Here is an 11,793-nt window from a genome sequence, read left to right on the forward strand (position 1 = left end):
AATTGTGACATCCTAACGCTTCCCCTTATTAAGGTTCCCAGCTCTCTCATCCCCTTCCATTGCAGTGAAGTTAAAAAGCACCTCCCGCAGCTCTCCCCAAACAGCACCTGTCCCCCACTGCTCACGCCCACGTCCCCCGTGTGACCTTCCATCCCTGCAGCGTCCCCGAGCACTTGCAGTGTGGTTGGTCCCTCTAGGTTTCCGTACGACTGTCTAGAACTTAGTGTTCTAACGCCACCTGGTTACAGCCCCGCTACTCCTGCCAGGATGCTGCCCATGCTTGTCACTCGCTCGAATGCCATGGAGTGACAGTCTGTCTTGGCACTGGGTCTCTGCCCCCATGGCCATCACCTGTTTCCAGAGAGCTTGTATGGAGGAGAGGCATTTCCCAGAGGACTGGTTCCTCTGGTGCACAGACGCCTCTGACGGGAGGTGGGCCTGTTAGCGCCTTTACTCGAGGTGGGGGGCCCTTCATGGAAGCAGCCAGTGCAGTAGCGAAGCTACAGGGATGGGTTAATCTCTGATTAGTGCCCTTGTGTCAGGGTTGCCACCCCAGCCTTGCCATGAGTTGGGCACTCATACTCTTTGGCTTCTTATACAGGCCAGTGGAAACTTTTTGAGGACAGATGCTGGTTTTTTGTGCTGAGGCTTGTGCAGACACATGCTTCTGGGGGAGGACGAGGGGGCAGAATTGCTCCCGGCCCTGCTGGCCAGCTGTGATGCTGCCTTTGTGTCTCTACAGTACAAGGCGAGATGGTGGCCTCAGACTTAGTGTTGCAAAGGGCTGTCTGAAGAGCCCAAACCCATGTGTAGCCTCTCTCTGAGAGCTGACGGTGCTGGGTGGCTCGGCTGTTGGGGCTAATTACAGCTGGGCTGAGCTTTGTGTTCCCTCTCTCAGGTGGCATGCAGGCTCTGGGGAAACATCTCACCAGCTCGAGCCCGAGGCTCGTACAGAACTGCCTGTGGACCTTGAGGAACCTCTCTGATGTGGCCACCAAGCAGGTGAGTGCACAGGAATCCAGGCGTTGGAAATGTTTATTTGAGGCTTCTACAAGGCCTGTTCCTGAACTGACTGTAGAGCATTAATCACCTGTCTGGTGCTCTGAGAGGGGGATACTTGATCTTAGCCTGTTCTGCACTGAGCCCAACATCCACGCTCCAGAGGGGATGTTCTTACCCAGCTTTGACTCCCAGGAGCAGCTCTCTTCACAATCCGGTTGCTATGGTATGCTTGCCATGGGGCCAGCAGGAAGTAATGGAAATCCTAGAAATGTGGGGCTGGAAGGGACCTTGAGAGATCCAAGTCCAGCCCCCTGAGCTGGGGCAGGACCAAGTAACCCTAAACCCTCCCTGACAGGTGTTTGTCCAACCTGCTCTTGAACAGCTCCAGTGATGGGGATTCCACAGCCTCCCTTGGAACTGTGTCCCAGAGCTTAACTGCCCGGAGAGTTCTTCCTAATATCTAACCTAAATCTCCAGTGGTGCCAAGTGAGCCCACTACTTGTCCTACTTCCAGCGGCCATGGAGAACAATTGATCCATGTCCTCTTTATACCAGCCCTTAACGTGTTCGAAGATTGTCAGGTCCCCCTCAGTCTCCTTTGCTCGAGACTAAACGCCCAGATTTTTAACCTTTCCTCACAGGTCGGGTTTTCTAAACCTTGGATCCCCTTTATTGTTCTCTCCTGGGCTGTCTCCAGTTTGTCTGCAGCTTTCCTAAAGCGCAGTGCCCAGATCTGCACCCAGGATTCCAGCTGAGCCCTCACCAGCGCAGAGCAGAGTGAGACAGTTACCGCCCGTGTCTAACACTCCCGTTCCTGCACCCCGAAATGAGATCAGCCCTTTTTCACAGCTGCATCGCATTGACTCAGATTCAGAACCCCCAGATCCTTTTCAGCACTAATTCCGCCTACACGGTTCTTTCCCAGTTTGTAGCTGCGCGTTTGATTTGTTTCCTTGCCAGCTGAAGTACTTTGCACTTGTCTTCGTTGAATTTCATCTCGTTGATTTCAGACTAATTCTCTAATTTGTCCATTTGTTTTGAATTCTAATCCTGTCCTCCAAAGTGCTTGTGACTCACCCAGCTGGGTGTCCTCTGCAGACCCTCTCATCAGACTCTCCACTCCAGTCTCCAAGTCATTAATGAACATATTGAATGGTTCTGGACCTGGGCCTGAACCCCGCAGCACCCCTCTAGAGGCGCCCTGCCGGTTTGGCAGTGAACCATTGATAGACTGTTCTCAGCGAGTAGCTTTCAACCAGCTGGGCACCCACCTTTATAGTAACTTTATCTAGACCCACTTCTTTACTTGGCTTATGGGACTCTTGTGCGGGACTGTCAAAAGCCTTGCTAAAATCAAGGTACATCCCATCTACTGCTTCCCCCGTCCACTGGGCCAGTTACCCTGTCAAATGCTGGCTTCCTAGCGCTCAGGATCCCCCAGCGGCCCTCGGGGGCCAGTTCCCACGGGGATGGCAGTCTGTGCTCTCCCTGCCCGTGTCTGACTTGCACTCCATCTCCAGGACCCAGTGGGGAGAAGGCGAGCCCTTCCCCCTGCTGCAAGCCTGTGAGAACATGCTGCTGGGCGCTGCCAGCCCACGCACCGCACCCACTGGGCTGGGGCTAGGAGCCAGGCCAAGGCGTCAGCACCCTTGGAAAGGCGTCTCCGGTGTTCCTCTGCTGCAGAACCGGTGCCAGACGGTTCCAACACCCGGCGAGGAAGCCATTGTTTGTCAGGCTGATAGTATCCGTGGAAGGAGCGTGGGAGCAAGGCTGGGCGGGGCGGGGTGGAGTCCGGATGAGGAAGACGCCCCCGAAGTTTCCCCAAGCTGCTTGCTTTGACACCAGGGGTTCCGCTGACAGACATGTCCCCCCTCCCCTCCCCCGCACCCCCCCGCCTTTCCGCTGCTTCCTGATGTGTTCCCCACATGGTGCTTGGCCTGCCCCTCTACATGGATTAGGGGCTGATGCAGCGTGGAAAGTATTTGGGATGGTTTTTGGAAGGCATGTGACTCAGTCTCCAGTGAGATTAACAAATGAAACATTTGGTGGTCAGGCTCTGCCGAGTAGCAAACGGGAATGCAGCTTTGTCTACTGACTTAACTCCTTCACGTCCTCTGTCTAACCAGGACCCAAGACACCTCACCCCCATCTCCCACTGTCCTTCTGGCTGTTCTTAAATCCCGCAGTCCTGCCACTAGCGACCCTCCCGATCACCCAAAGTGCGCGGGCTGGCGTGCCAGGCTGCTCTGAACAGCTGGGGATTGTATCACTTGCATGTTTCCGGCCGGGGAAACTGGTGAAGATAGTAAACTCCTAAGTGAAGCTGCACATGTCTGGCACATCTGTCACTCATGCTGTCCAAACAGTCCGGAGAGCTAGCTCTGGTTACAGGGGTCCAGAGGCCTTGGACTCTTGTTCTAAGAAAACATTGCCGCGAGCAAGACTCTTACTGCATTGAGACGCCCTGGAACAATAGCTGGCCTTTGGCATGGGGAAGGGTTGTTGAATTGTGCATGTTCTCAGGCCTGCTGGAGTCTGCCAAGCCGTAGACCCAAATAGCACAGCCTTGGGGCCCCTGAGGGAGCCTGGTTCCCAGGGGAAGGACAGCGTCTGGGTGGTACCTTGAAAGCGTCACTCTGAGGAGTTAAATGGGCAGATCTCCGGTGTGACCAGATAAAAACACCCCAGCTTCCTACTGCATGCTCCAAGCAGGGTTTGAGGGAGAGCAGAGGTGGGGGGATAGTTTGCAGCTCTATAATTCTCCCTTGTGAGGGCCCTCCAGGAAACATTCCCACCTGCCGAGGTGTCGCTGTCTGCCTGCCGTTCCAGCTGATGGCTGCCTCGGTCCCAGGCGTGCTCTGCCCTCTACTAATCTAATCTCCCTGGCACGAGGGGGGGCGTGAACGGGCTTGGTTGGTGTGAATGGTGTTCAGAGGAACGCGAGTCTTTCACTGTCTGCCCCTTCATCTGTACAATTCCCTGCATTGTCTCTACCAAGCGGCTACGCGTCCTCCGAGGCTGTGTCCTGATGGTGTGCAATTGGGGTTCTGAATCCCTGACCCCCAAACCATCATGTTCCGCCTGGGGGTGGGGACTGGAGCTCGCTGGGCCCTCTGCAATGACACCTGTGTGGTCGTCTCCGATGAATCTGTCCAATGCTTCCTGTGCCTAGGCAGCAGGGACTGTGTCGACTCCTCCCCTGTCAGCAGGCTCTGACAGCAACACTTGCTAACTTCACCTTACTTCTTCCATCTCCCACCACAGCCTGGCTACGTGCCCCAATGCCAGAGCTGCCATCTCCCTGAAACCAGCTCGCCAGGCTTCGGGCTAGCTACGCGTTCTCATGGCACGTGGAGAGGGATGTCTCCAAAGCATTGGGCTAGTGGCCTGCATGGGCCGGGGCCGTTGCCGGCCTGCACTGCTGGGAGCTGGCATGAAGGCTCCTGTGCAGCTATAGTGAGGGGTATGGTGAATCCGGTGACACGCGGCCTCCCGTAGCACCTCCACCAGTCCGAGCAGAGAGGGCTTTCCCAGCTCCCCGTGGCCTGAAGCGGCCCCTTAGGCAGAGAGTTGTGTTTTTGGAGGTGTTGGCAGAGGATTCACTGCACGGAGGAGCCTGCTTTGATGTGGGATGGCTCAGCTGTGTGAACAGACAAGCAGCCCTGCTTCCACCTTATAACGCAGTGGGGCAGGAGGGAGCGGAGCTCTGGGAAAGGGCCTGGGGCTATTACGATGCAGCTCGTGGCGGCTGCAGAGCTGAGCCCCATGAGGAGGGGACAGGCCAGGCCTAGTCCATTGGCTCGTCCGTGCTGCGGTTGGTGGTCTCCGGGTGAAGGGGACAGTGTGGTGACGTCTTCCCTCTGCTGTCACCTACTCACTGTTCTGTAGGAGGGTCTAGATGGTGTCCTTAAGATCCTGGTCAACCAGCTGAGCTCGGACGACGTGAACGTGCTGACCTGCGCCACCGGCACCCTCTCCAACCTGACCTGCAACAACAGCAAAAACAAGACCCTGGTCACGCAGTCCAACGGGGTGGAAGCCCTGATCCACACCATCCTGAGGGCGGGCGACAAGGAGGACATCACCGAGCCGGCTGTCTGCGCCCTGCGGCACCTCACCAGCCGGCACCCGGAGGCAGAGATGGCCCAGAACTCGGTGCGGCTCAATTACGGCATCCCGGCGATCGTCAAGCTCCTCAACCAGCCCAACCAGTGGCCGCTGGTCAAGGTAAAACTGCAGGGGGCTTGGGGGGCATCCTGGGGGGTGGGGGGACGCTGGGGCTCAGCGGAGCTCTGCCTGATGGCCAGCGAGCCATGTTAACGTGCCCCGCTGAGCTCCCTGCGGAGGAGAGGGCACTCTGGCTCTGTCTGCCCCCAGTCGTGTTCTGCAGGTGGGAAGAGGACGGGGCTGGTGCTGGTCTCTTCTTGAATCAGTATTTGTCTGTCTGCTCCCAGCAGCAGGGAAGTAGGTGGATCCCTTTATGGAAATGCTGCAGGCTGATTAGAGGTTTAAAAGCTGCCACCTGCTGTGGGGGCGGAGGAAGGTGGCTTCTCGCTGTAGGTGCTGGCAGGTAGCGGCTGGCGCCGGTGAGCTGGGGCGGCTGGTTCTGAACCCCCTGCCGAGTGGGTACAGAGCTGGTGCCGTATAGGCTCTGCAGCCGGACTCCTGCCGGGGGCACGGGAGGTTAAAACGCCAACAGTCCTGCTCCTGGCACATCAAGTTCCTCTCTCGAATGGAGAAGTCCTGAGCGCCTACAGCTGCGGCCCTGTCCGATGGCCTCTTCCTCCTCTCTTCCAGGCCACTATCGGTCTGATCCGCAACCTGGCCCTGTGCCCGGCTAACCACGCCCCGCTGCAGGAGGCTGCCGTGATCCCTCGCCTGGTGCAGCTGCTGGTGAAGGCTCACCAAGACGCCCAGCGCCACGTGGCAGCCGGCACACAGCAGCCGTACACAGTGAGTACAGATGCGGGAGGGGCCAATGGCCGAGCTGGGGAACGCCTGCCCGGTGTCCTAGGCTTCCCAGTGCACGGGGCATTGCTCAGCTGGCTTATTCCAGAACTCGAAGCCTCCGCTCGGCCCCTGGGCACCCCCTGGGTATTGCTCTGGCAGTTCCACATGCTGGGCATGTGGGTACGGCTGCTGTAACCCGGCCGTAGCTACAGCAGCTGCTCCCGCCCCCTGGTGACTGCCCCTGGCAGCAGCAGCGGCCGTGTATGCTCCAGAACGGCCAGTGCTGCAGTTGTCTTCCTGCGAGCGCTGGCCAGATGCTCCACACAGTGCAGAGGGTGTGCCAGGCCCTCCCCTCCCCTCCCCTCCATCCCATACAAGGACTGGTCTCTAAGCAGAGGCCACTTGGTGTTCAGAGCGCCCCCTGCTGGGTGATCCCTGGAGGATGTAACTGCTCTGTCAGCAGGCAGGTGGGGGGCAGGGGACTGTGCTGTATTCCCCCCCGGCCATCTACCAGGCCCGTCCTGTGGCGCCCCTCGGTGCTGATCACTGCTCCCTTTGCAGGATGGAGTGAAGATGGAGGAGATAGTGGAGGGGTGCACGGGAGCCCTGCATATTCTGGCCCGGGACCCAATGAACCGGATGGAGATCTTCCGACTCAACACGATTCCTCTCTTTGTGCAGGTTGGGCTTCGGGTTGCAGCACAAGGCAAAGGTGGGGGTGGGGTGCTTTCGGGAGGCCCGGGTGGCTTGTGGTGGTCCGGGTGGCTCTGAGCCCCTGTGCGTCTGATTGGCACGTGCAGGAACTGCCAGCTGCCTCGGGGCTGGGTGAAGGGAGCCGGAGAAGTGGCTCTTGAACAGCCCTGCAGTGGCAGAGCTCGCGGTGCCAGGAGTGGAGAGGCGGCTGCAGCTCCCGCCACCTCACACTGCTTTTCCTCCTCCGACAGCTGCTCTACTCCCCGGTGGAGAACATCCAGCGGGTGGCAGCCGGAGTGCTGTGCGAGCTGGCCCAGGACAAGGAAGCTGCTGACACGATTGATGCCGAGGGGGCCTCTGCTCCGCTGATGGAGCTGCTGCATTCCAGGAACGAAGGCACAGGTGAGCCGAGCCAGCTGGAGCTGCGCGCTCGGAGCTGGGACTCCCAGCAGGGTTCGCACCGAGCTGCTCAGTCGGCGCGTTCAGCAGGAGCTGGTTCTGTCCCGTTCTCGTTCGGCCGCCGCCATCTGGAGAGTGGGTGCTGTGGCGAGCCAGCGTGCCACCACCAGGCCCCCGAGCCAGCTGACAGGGTCCCACTGTCTCCTACAGTCGGTGGCCCTCTCTGCCATGCACAGAGCTGCTAGGCCAGAAAACGCTCGTAAAGGAAGTGCTGTTACCCCCACCCCCACCCCCATTCCTTCTCACACTAGGCTCCAGCCCCAGGGTTTGGGGGACAGCGCACAGGCCCTGCTCCATGAAACGGTGCTGCGGCATCGGGGATGCTGGGGCTTGGGGGCTTTCGGGAATGTGATGGCAGGGCTGCTGTGACCGTCCGGCGGCAACGGGAAACGTAATTACATGCAGAGCCGCCCGCCGAAGTGGAAATCATTCAACCATCTGCCCGGAGAGGAGCGCGGCTCCCTCTGCCATTTGCTGGCATTTAGAGGTTTCCTCTTCCAACGTTTCCCCCTCTCTGCTCCAGCCACCTACGCTGCAGCCGTGCTGTTCCGCATCTCCGAGGACAAAAACCCCGACTACAGGAAACGCGTCTCCGTGGAGCTCACCAACTCCCTCTTCAAACACGACCCTGCCGCCTGGGAAGCAGTGAGTGCCTGTTTGTTTGGGAGGGGCCGGGGGCTGCTTTTCCTTCTCGAGCCGATCGGGGCCAGCTCATGGTCCTTGGTAGCGCCGCAGGAGCTGTCCCCTCCCCCGGAGCTGAGTGCTATCGTCTTCCATGAGATTGTTCTCCTGCCACCCTGCCCACCAATGGGGTTTGTACTCGGGGCGTCTGGGAGGCTGCTCGGCTCCGCGGGTCCCTCTGTGGCTCAGGAGGCCCAAGGGAACGGTCCCTCCCCAGGGGAGTCTAGAGGCTCCTTGGTTAAATGCATCTGTCGTGGAACTTGGGCCGGGAAGAACAGGAGCCACATCTTCCACGTAGCCCTGAGCACGTGACCGTCCGCAGCGGGAAGGGTGGGGGCAGGGCAGGCAGCGCATGGGGGTGCCTGTTCCTAGGTGGGGGGGGGGGTTAGTAAACAGAGGGCTTAATGCTTGTACTGGGGGACTCGGGACTGGAACATCTAAGCTCCATTTAAGTCTTCCTGCACTGGGGCTGGTGGCAGCTGGGCTCCCTGTTGTGTTGGCACAGAATCCTGGCCACCAGTGGCCTCCTGGGGCTGCTATCAGCTCAGGAGCTGGGCAGATAGTGATGCGCATGCAGCATCCCCAGGTAGCGGGAGGCCCCACCCCCAGGAGCTGTGATTCCTCCAATAAAACAGCTCAGCACTGGCACCACCCCAGAGGCTCCAGGAGCCTTCGTTGCTCCGGGCAGGGAGCTGGCCAGAGACTGCAGGGACCCAGCACCACAGGGTCATGTTACTCTCCTCCCAAAAGCTATTGCTGCCGGGAAAAGCTAATTCCCAGCACGTGCCTGTTCCAAGCACCATGCGAAGGCTGACCCCAGTCTGCGCCCTCGTGTTACCGGTGTGTCTCTCCTCCCTAGGCGCAGAGCATGATCCCGATCAACGAGCCGTACCCGGAGGGTAAGTGCTGGGCATGTGCTTGGTGCAGAATGCCAAGCTCGGCAGGGTCGGTGCCTGCCGGGGGACCAAACGGTGCGTCTGGGCTGGGGACCCTGCTGGGCCACTCGGCCGGAAGCACCCGTCAGGCGGCTGCAGCCTTCTGCCTCCGCTCCTCAGTGTGGCATCGCTTGGGCTGGCAGCAGCCGCAGGGGCTCCGTGCACGTCTGGCCGGCCAGGTTCTAGTGTCCGGGCACAGGGGAACCGAACACTGGGCTGTGAACAAACGCAGGCCCCAGGTAGCTGGCGGCGTGGCGCTGCCATGCTCCGTATGTTGAGCCGAATTTCTCTGCCCCCCCCGGGAGCCGCAGCCTCACTTGAACTGGAAGCAGCATGGCTCAGCAAACTCGAGTCCTGTCAGCGTCCGCTCCCCTCTGGAACATGGCGCTGCCGCCTGTTGGCGAAGCGTGTGGCCGGGAGCTTTGCTGTCCCCCCGGCCGAGGCCAGCTGGGGCTTATTCCTCCTGCGTCAGGGCACGGGCCAGCCTCCAGCAGGGTCAGGAAGACACTTGCCCTGGGGCCGGTTATTCCCTATCTGGCCATGGTGGGGGGTTTCCTGCAGTATTTGGTGCTGGCACCTGTCAGGCCTTGGCCTCGATGGCTCCCAGCTCTGCCGCAGGCTCCGTGGCCGGGAGGGCGGCTGTAATGCTTGGATGGGAGCACGGAGCTGGTGCTAATTCTCTGCTCAGTGGCTGACGTACAGGCTAACGGCTGCCCTCTCCCCTCTGCTGGCTAGATATGGACGCTGGTTATCGTATGTATCCGGGTGACGACCCCCTGGACATGAACATGGATATGGACGGAGACTACCCCATGGACACCTACAGCGATGGCGTCCGAGGGCACTACCCCGAACACATGCTGGCCTAACCCGTTCCTCAGGCACTGCACAAGGGTAGGGCCACCGCTGCCTTGCCCGGCCGGGAGCCCAGCTGGGAGGGGAGGAGGGACTGCCTTCACCTGGGCAGCGGGGAGGGAATTGTCCTGCTCCTGTCTGAGGCCGGAGGAGGATGGCCATGCTGAGCTGTGGCCGGATAGCCTGGTGTCTGGTGCACAGCCCCCACCTGGCTGCTTGGGGGCTCTGGGGAAATCACCCCCTTCTGCCCCCTAGTGCTAGCTCCAGGCAGTCCCATGGTACCGAGAGCTGTGCACCCCCCCAGAGGAGGCCTGCGTTGTGCAGGAGGTCAGACTAGATGATCATCATGGTCCCTTCTGACCTTAAGGTCTGTGAGGTCTCCATGCCCTCCCAGCCCCTTCCCCACAAGTCTGGCCATGGGTAGCTGGGTTAGTTTCCTCTCGTCCATTGTTACAAGGGAACCATTGTCCAGCTGCCTGCAAATACGGCCAACCCACGGCATGGCTGCCTGCTCTACCGTGAGACTGGGCGGAGTACCTAGGGGAGGCTAAGCCGGACCTCCGCCTTGGCCAGTCTAGCCCCAGGGTTCCCCTAGTCCTCGAAACGATCCCCCACTCTGATAGAGCTGCTGTTCCCCCGTCACACCCCGTCAGCTGTCTGACACGGTCCTTCCTCCTGGTCTGCTGCAGGTGTGTTCTCCGGCCAGAAGAGGGTGGCTCCAGAACCGAGCGCCTGCAAGAGGGACTTGGGAGACAGAAGTGCCTGAGACAAACTTTTCCATTCCCACCAGAGGCTTTATTTTTAGATTTGTTTTATTATTATTTCTTTTTTGCTGTGGGTCTGTGAAAAAGGCCCTTTCCTCCTGAGATTGCTTCAAACACCCTCCAGCCAAGCCAGGATACTGTTTCTGAAGCTTTAAAACACGCGACTCCCGCGTCATTATCAAACTCCATTGGCATAACAGTAATAGTCTTTTCTATAAATATATATTTCTTTTATTTTTAATATGGTGCAAATGGCTTTTGCCGTCTGATTTTAAGTTCGTGCTTAACTTCCCACTTCCTGTTCTGTGTTTAGCGTTTAACAAAAATAATCTAACATTTTAAAGTGAGCCTTTTGCTTTCCACAAACTTTAAATTAAACATAGCAAATCCAGTGAGTTTGCAGAAAACAAAGGGTGCCGTGTTTTCCCGCGATCTTTGTTCTAGCCCAAGGGATGTGTCAACGGCTTTATTCCTTCCGATCAGACGTGGGTGAGCAGAATTTCAGTGTAACTGTCCTTACGATAGAGGAGTGACTCTAACCACTAGGAACTGTGTCCTTGTATCAGTCAACTATTGCACAATTTAGCCTGACTGTCTCCTTTCTGGTGAGTGGTGTGTTTCCTTCCCCTCTTCCCTTCTCTTCATGCATTTTTAAAGCGACTCTAGATCTGATGGCTTACTGCTTCCGTTGGAAAGGGATGGATGTTCTTGGAATGTGGTTCAGGAACTGAGGATTTTATTATTTCTGTAAGTTTTTTTGTATAGACCAAAGCAAAGAATAAAACACCCTAACCCCATGCTGCAGTGAGCTGGTTTTTCTACTTGCGCCAGCCCCTGGGCCATTGGCATTTGTGCCACCTGGAACTGGGGTACCACTGAGTCCCCCCGACCCACCAGTCTGGGCTCCCTTCTACACTGTACTGCTACTGACAAGCCCTCCAGGCTTCAGCCTGCACTTTCACCAGCGTACATACAGGTAGGGACACACCCAGCTGCAGAACGTGCAGGCAGCCCCTGCATGGGAAGGCTTTAGCTAGGGCACCTCCCAGTTCCTAAGGCCCGCACCCCCCTAGGAGTATAAATCCAAAATTCTGCCATCTTGTGCTGCCCAGGGAACTGTACAGCGTAAGCTCATACAATTCACCCCCTCCCTCAGCGTGGCGAGGGACAGGCAACAGCTTTCTCCCCGAGCGATGAGTCCCACACGCTGGTTTTAGATAAAGCAAAACCAAGTTTAACTACAAAAGATGGGTCTGTTTGCTATCACTTCTAATCTAAGCAGGTTACCCAGCAAGTAAAGAAATACAAACTAAGCGGAATGTACTGAGTGGATCGGATACGAGGAGCAGATCCTCCCCGTCAGTGGTTGTGACACCGGCAGGCTGCCGATTCTTACAGCTTGGCATCCCCAGGGGTTCCATACACAGGCTAGAAATCCCTTTAGCCAGGGTCCA

General features: G+C 58.2%; 1 protein-coding gene across 2 annotated transcripts in view; it reads left to right on the top strand.

Annotated features, from left to right (window-relative positions):
* Positions 1-11,136, top strand: part of LOC123356428 (junction plakoglobin) — a 49,141-nt gene extending 38,005 nt beyond the window's left edge. For both annotated transcript variants that reach the window (XM_044999679.1, XM_044999678.1), the window contains exons 7-15: positions 899-1,002; positions 4,891-5,229; positions 5,800-5,955; positions 6,514-6,633; positions 6,897-7,047; positions 7,628-7,749; positions 8,645-8,684; positions 9,456-9,614; positions 10,265-11,136. In XM_044999679.1, the coding sequence (XP_044855614.1) occupies positions 899-1,002; positions 4,891-5,229; positions 5,800-5,955; positions 6,514-6,633; positions 6,897-7,047; positions 7,628-7,749; positions 8,645-8,684; positions 9,456-9,589 (1,166 nt within the window). In that variant the 3' untranslated portion in view covers positions 9,590-9,614; positions 10,265-11,136. The remainder of the gene's footprint in view (positions 1-898; positions 1,003-4,890; positions 5,230-5,799; positions 5,956-6,513; positions 6,634-6,896; positions 7,048-7,627; positions 7,750-8,644; positions 8,685-9,455; positions 9,615-10,264) is intronic.
* The last annotated feature ends 657 nt before the right edge of the window (positions 11,137-11,793 follow it).

Source organism: Mauremys mutica, chromosome 25, assembly GCF_020497125.1.
Source record: "Mauremys mutica isolate MM-2020 ecotype Southern chromosome 25, ASM2049712v1, whole genome shotgun sequence".
Classification (NCBI taxonomy): Eukaryota; Metazoa; Chordata; order Testudines; family Geoemydidae; genus Mauremys; species Mauremys mutica.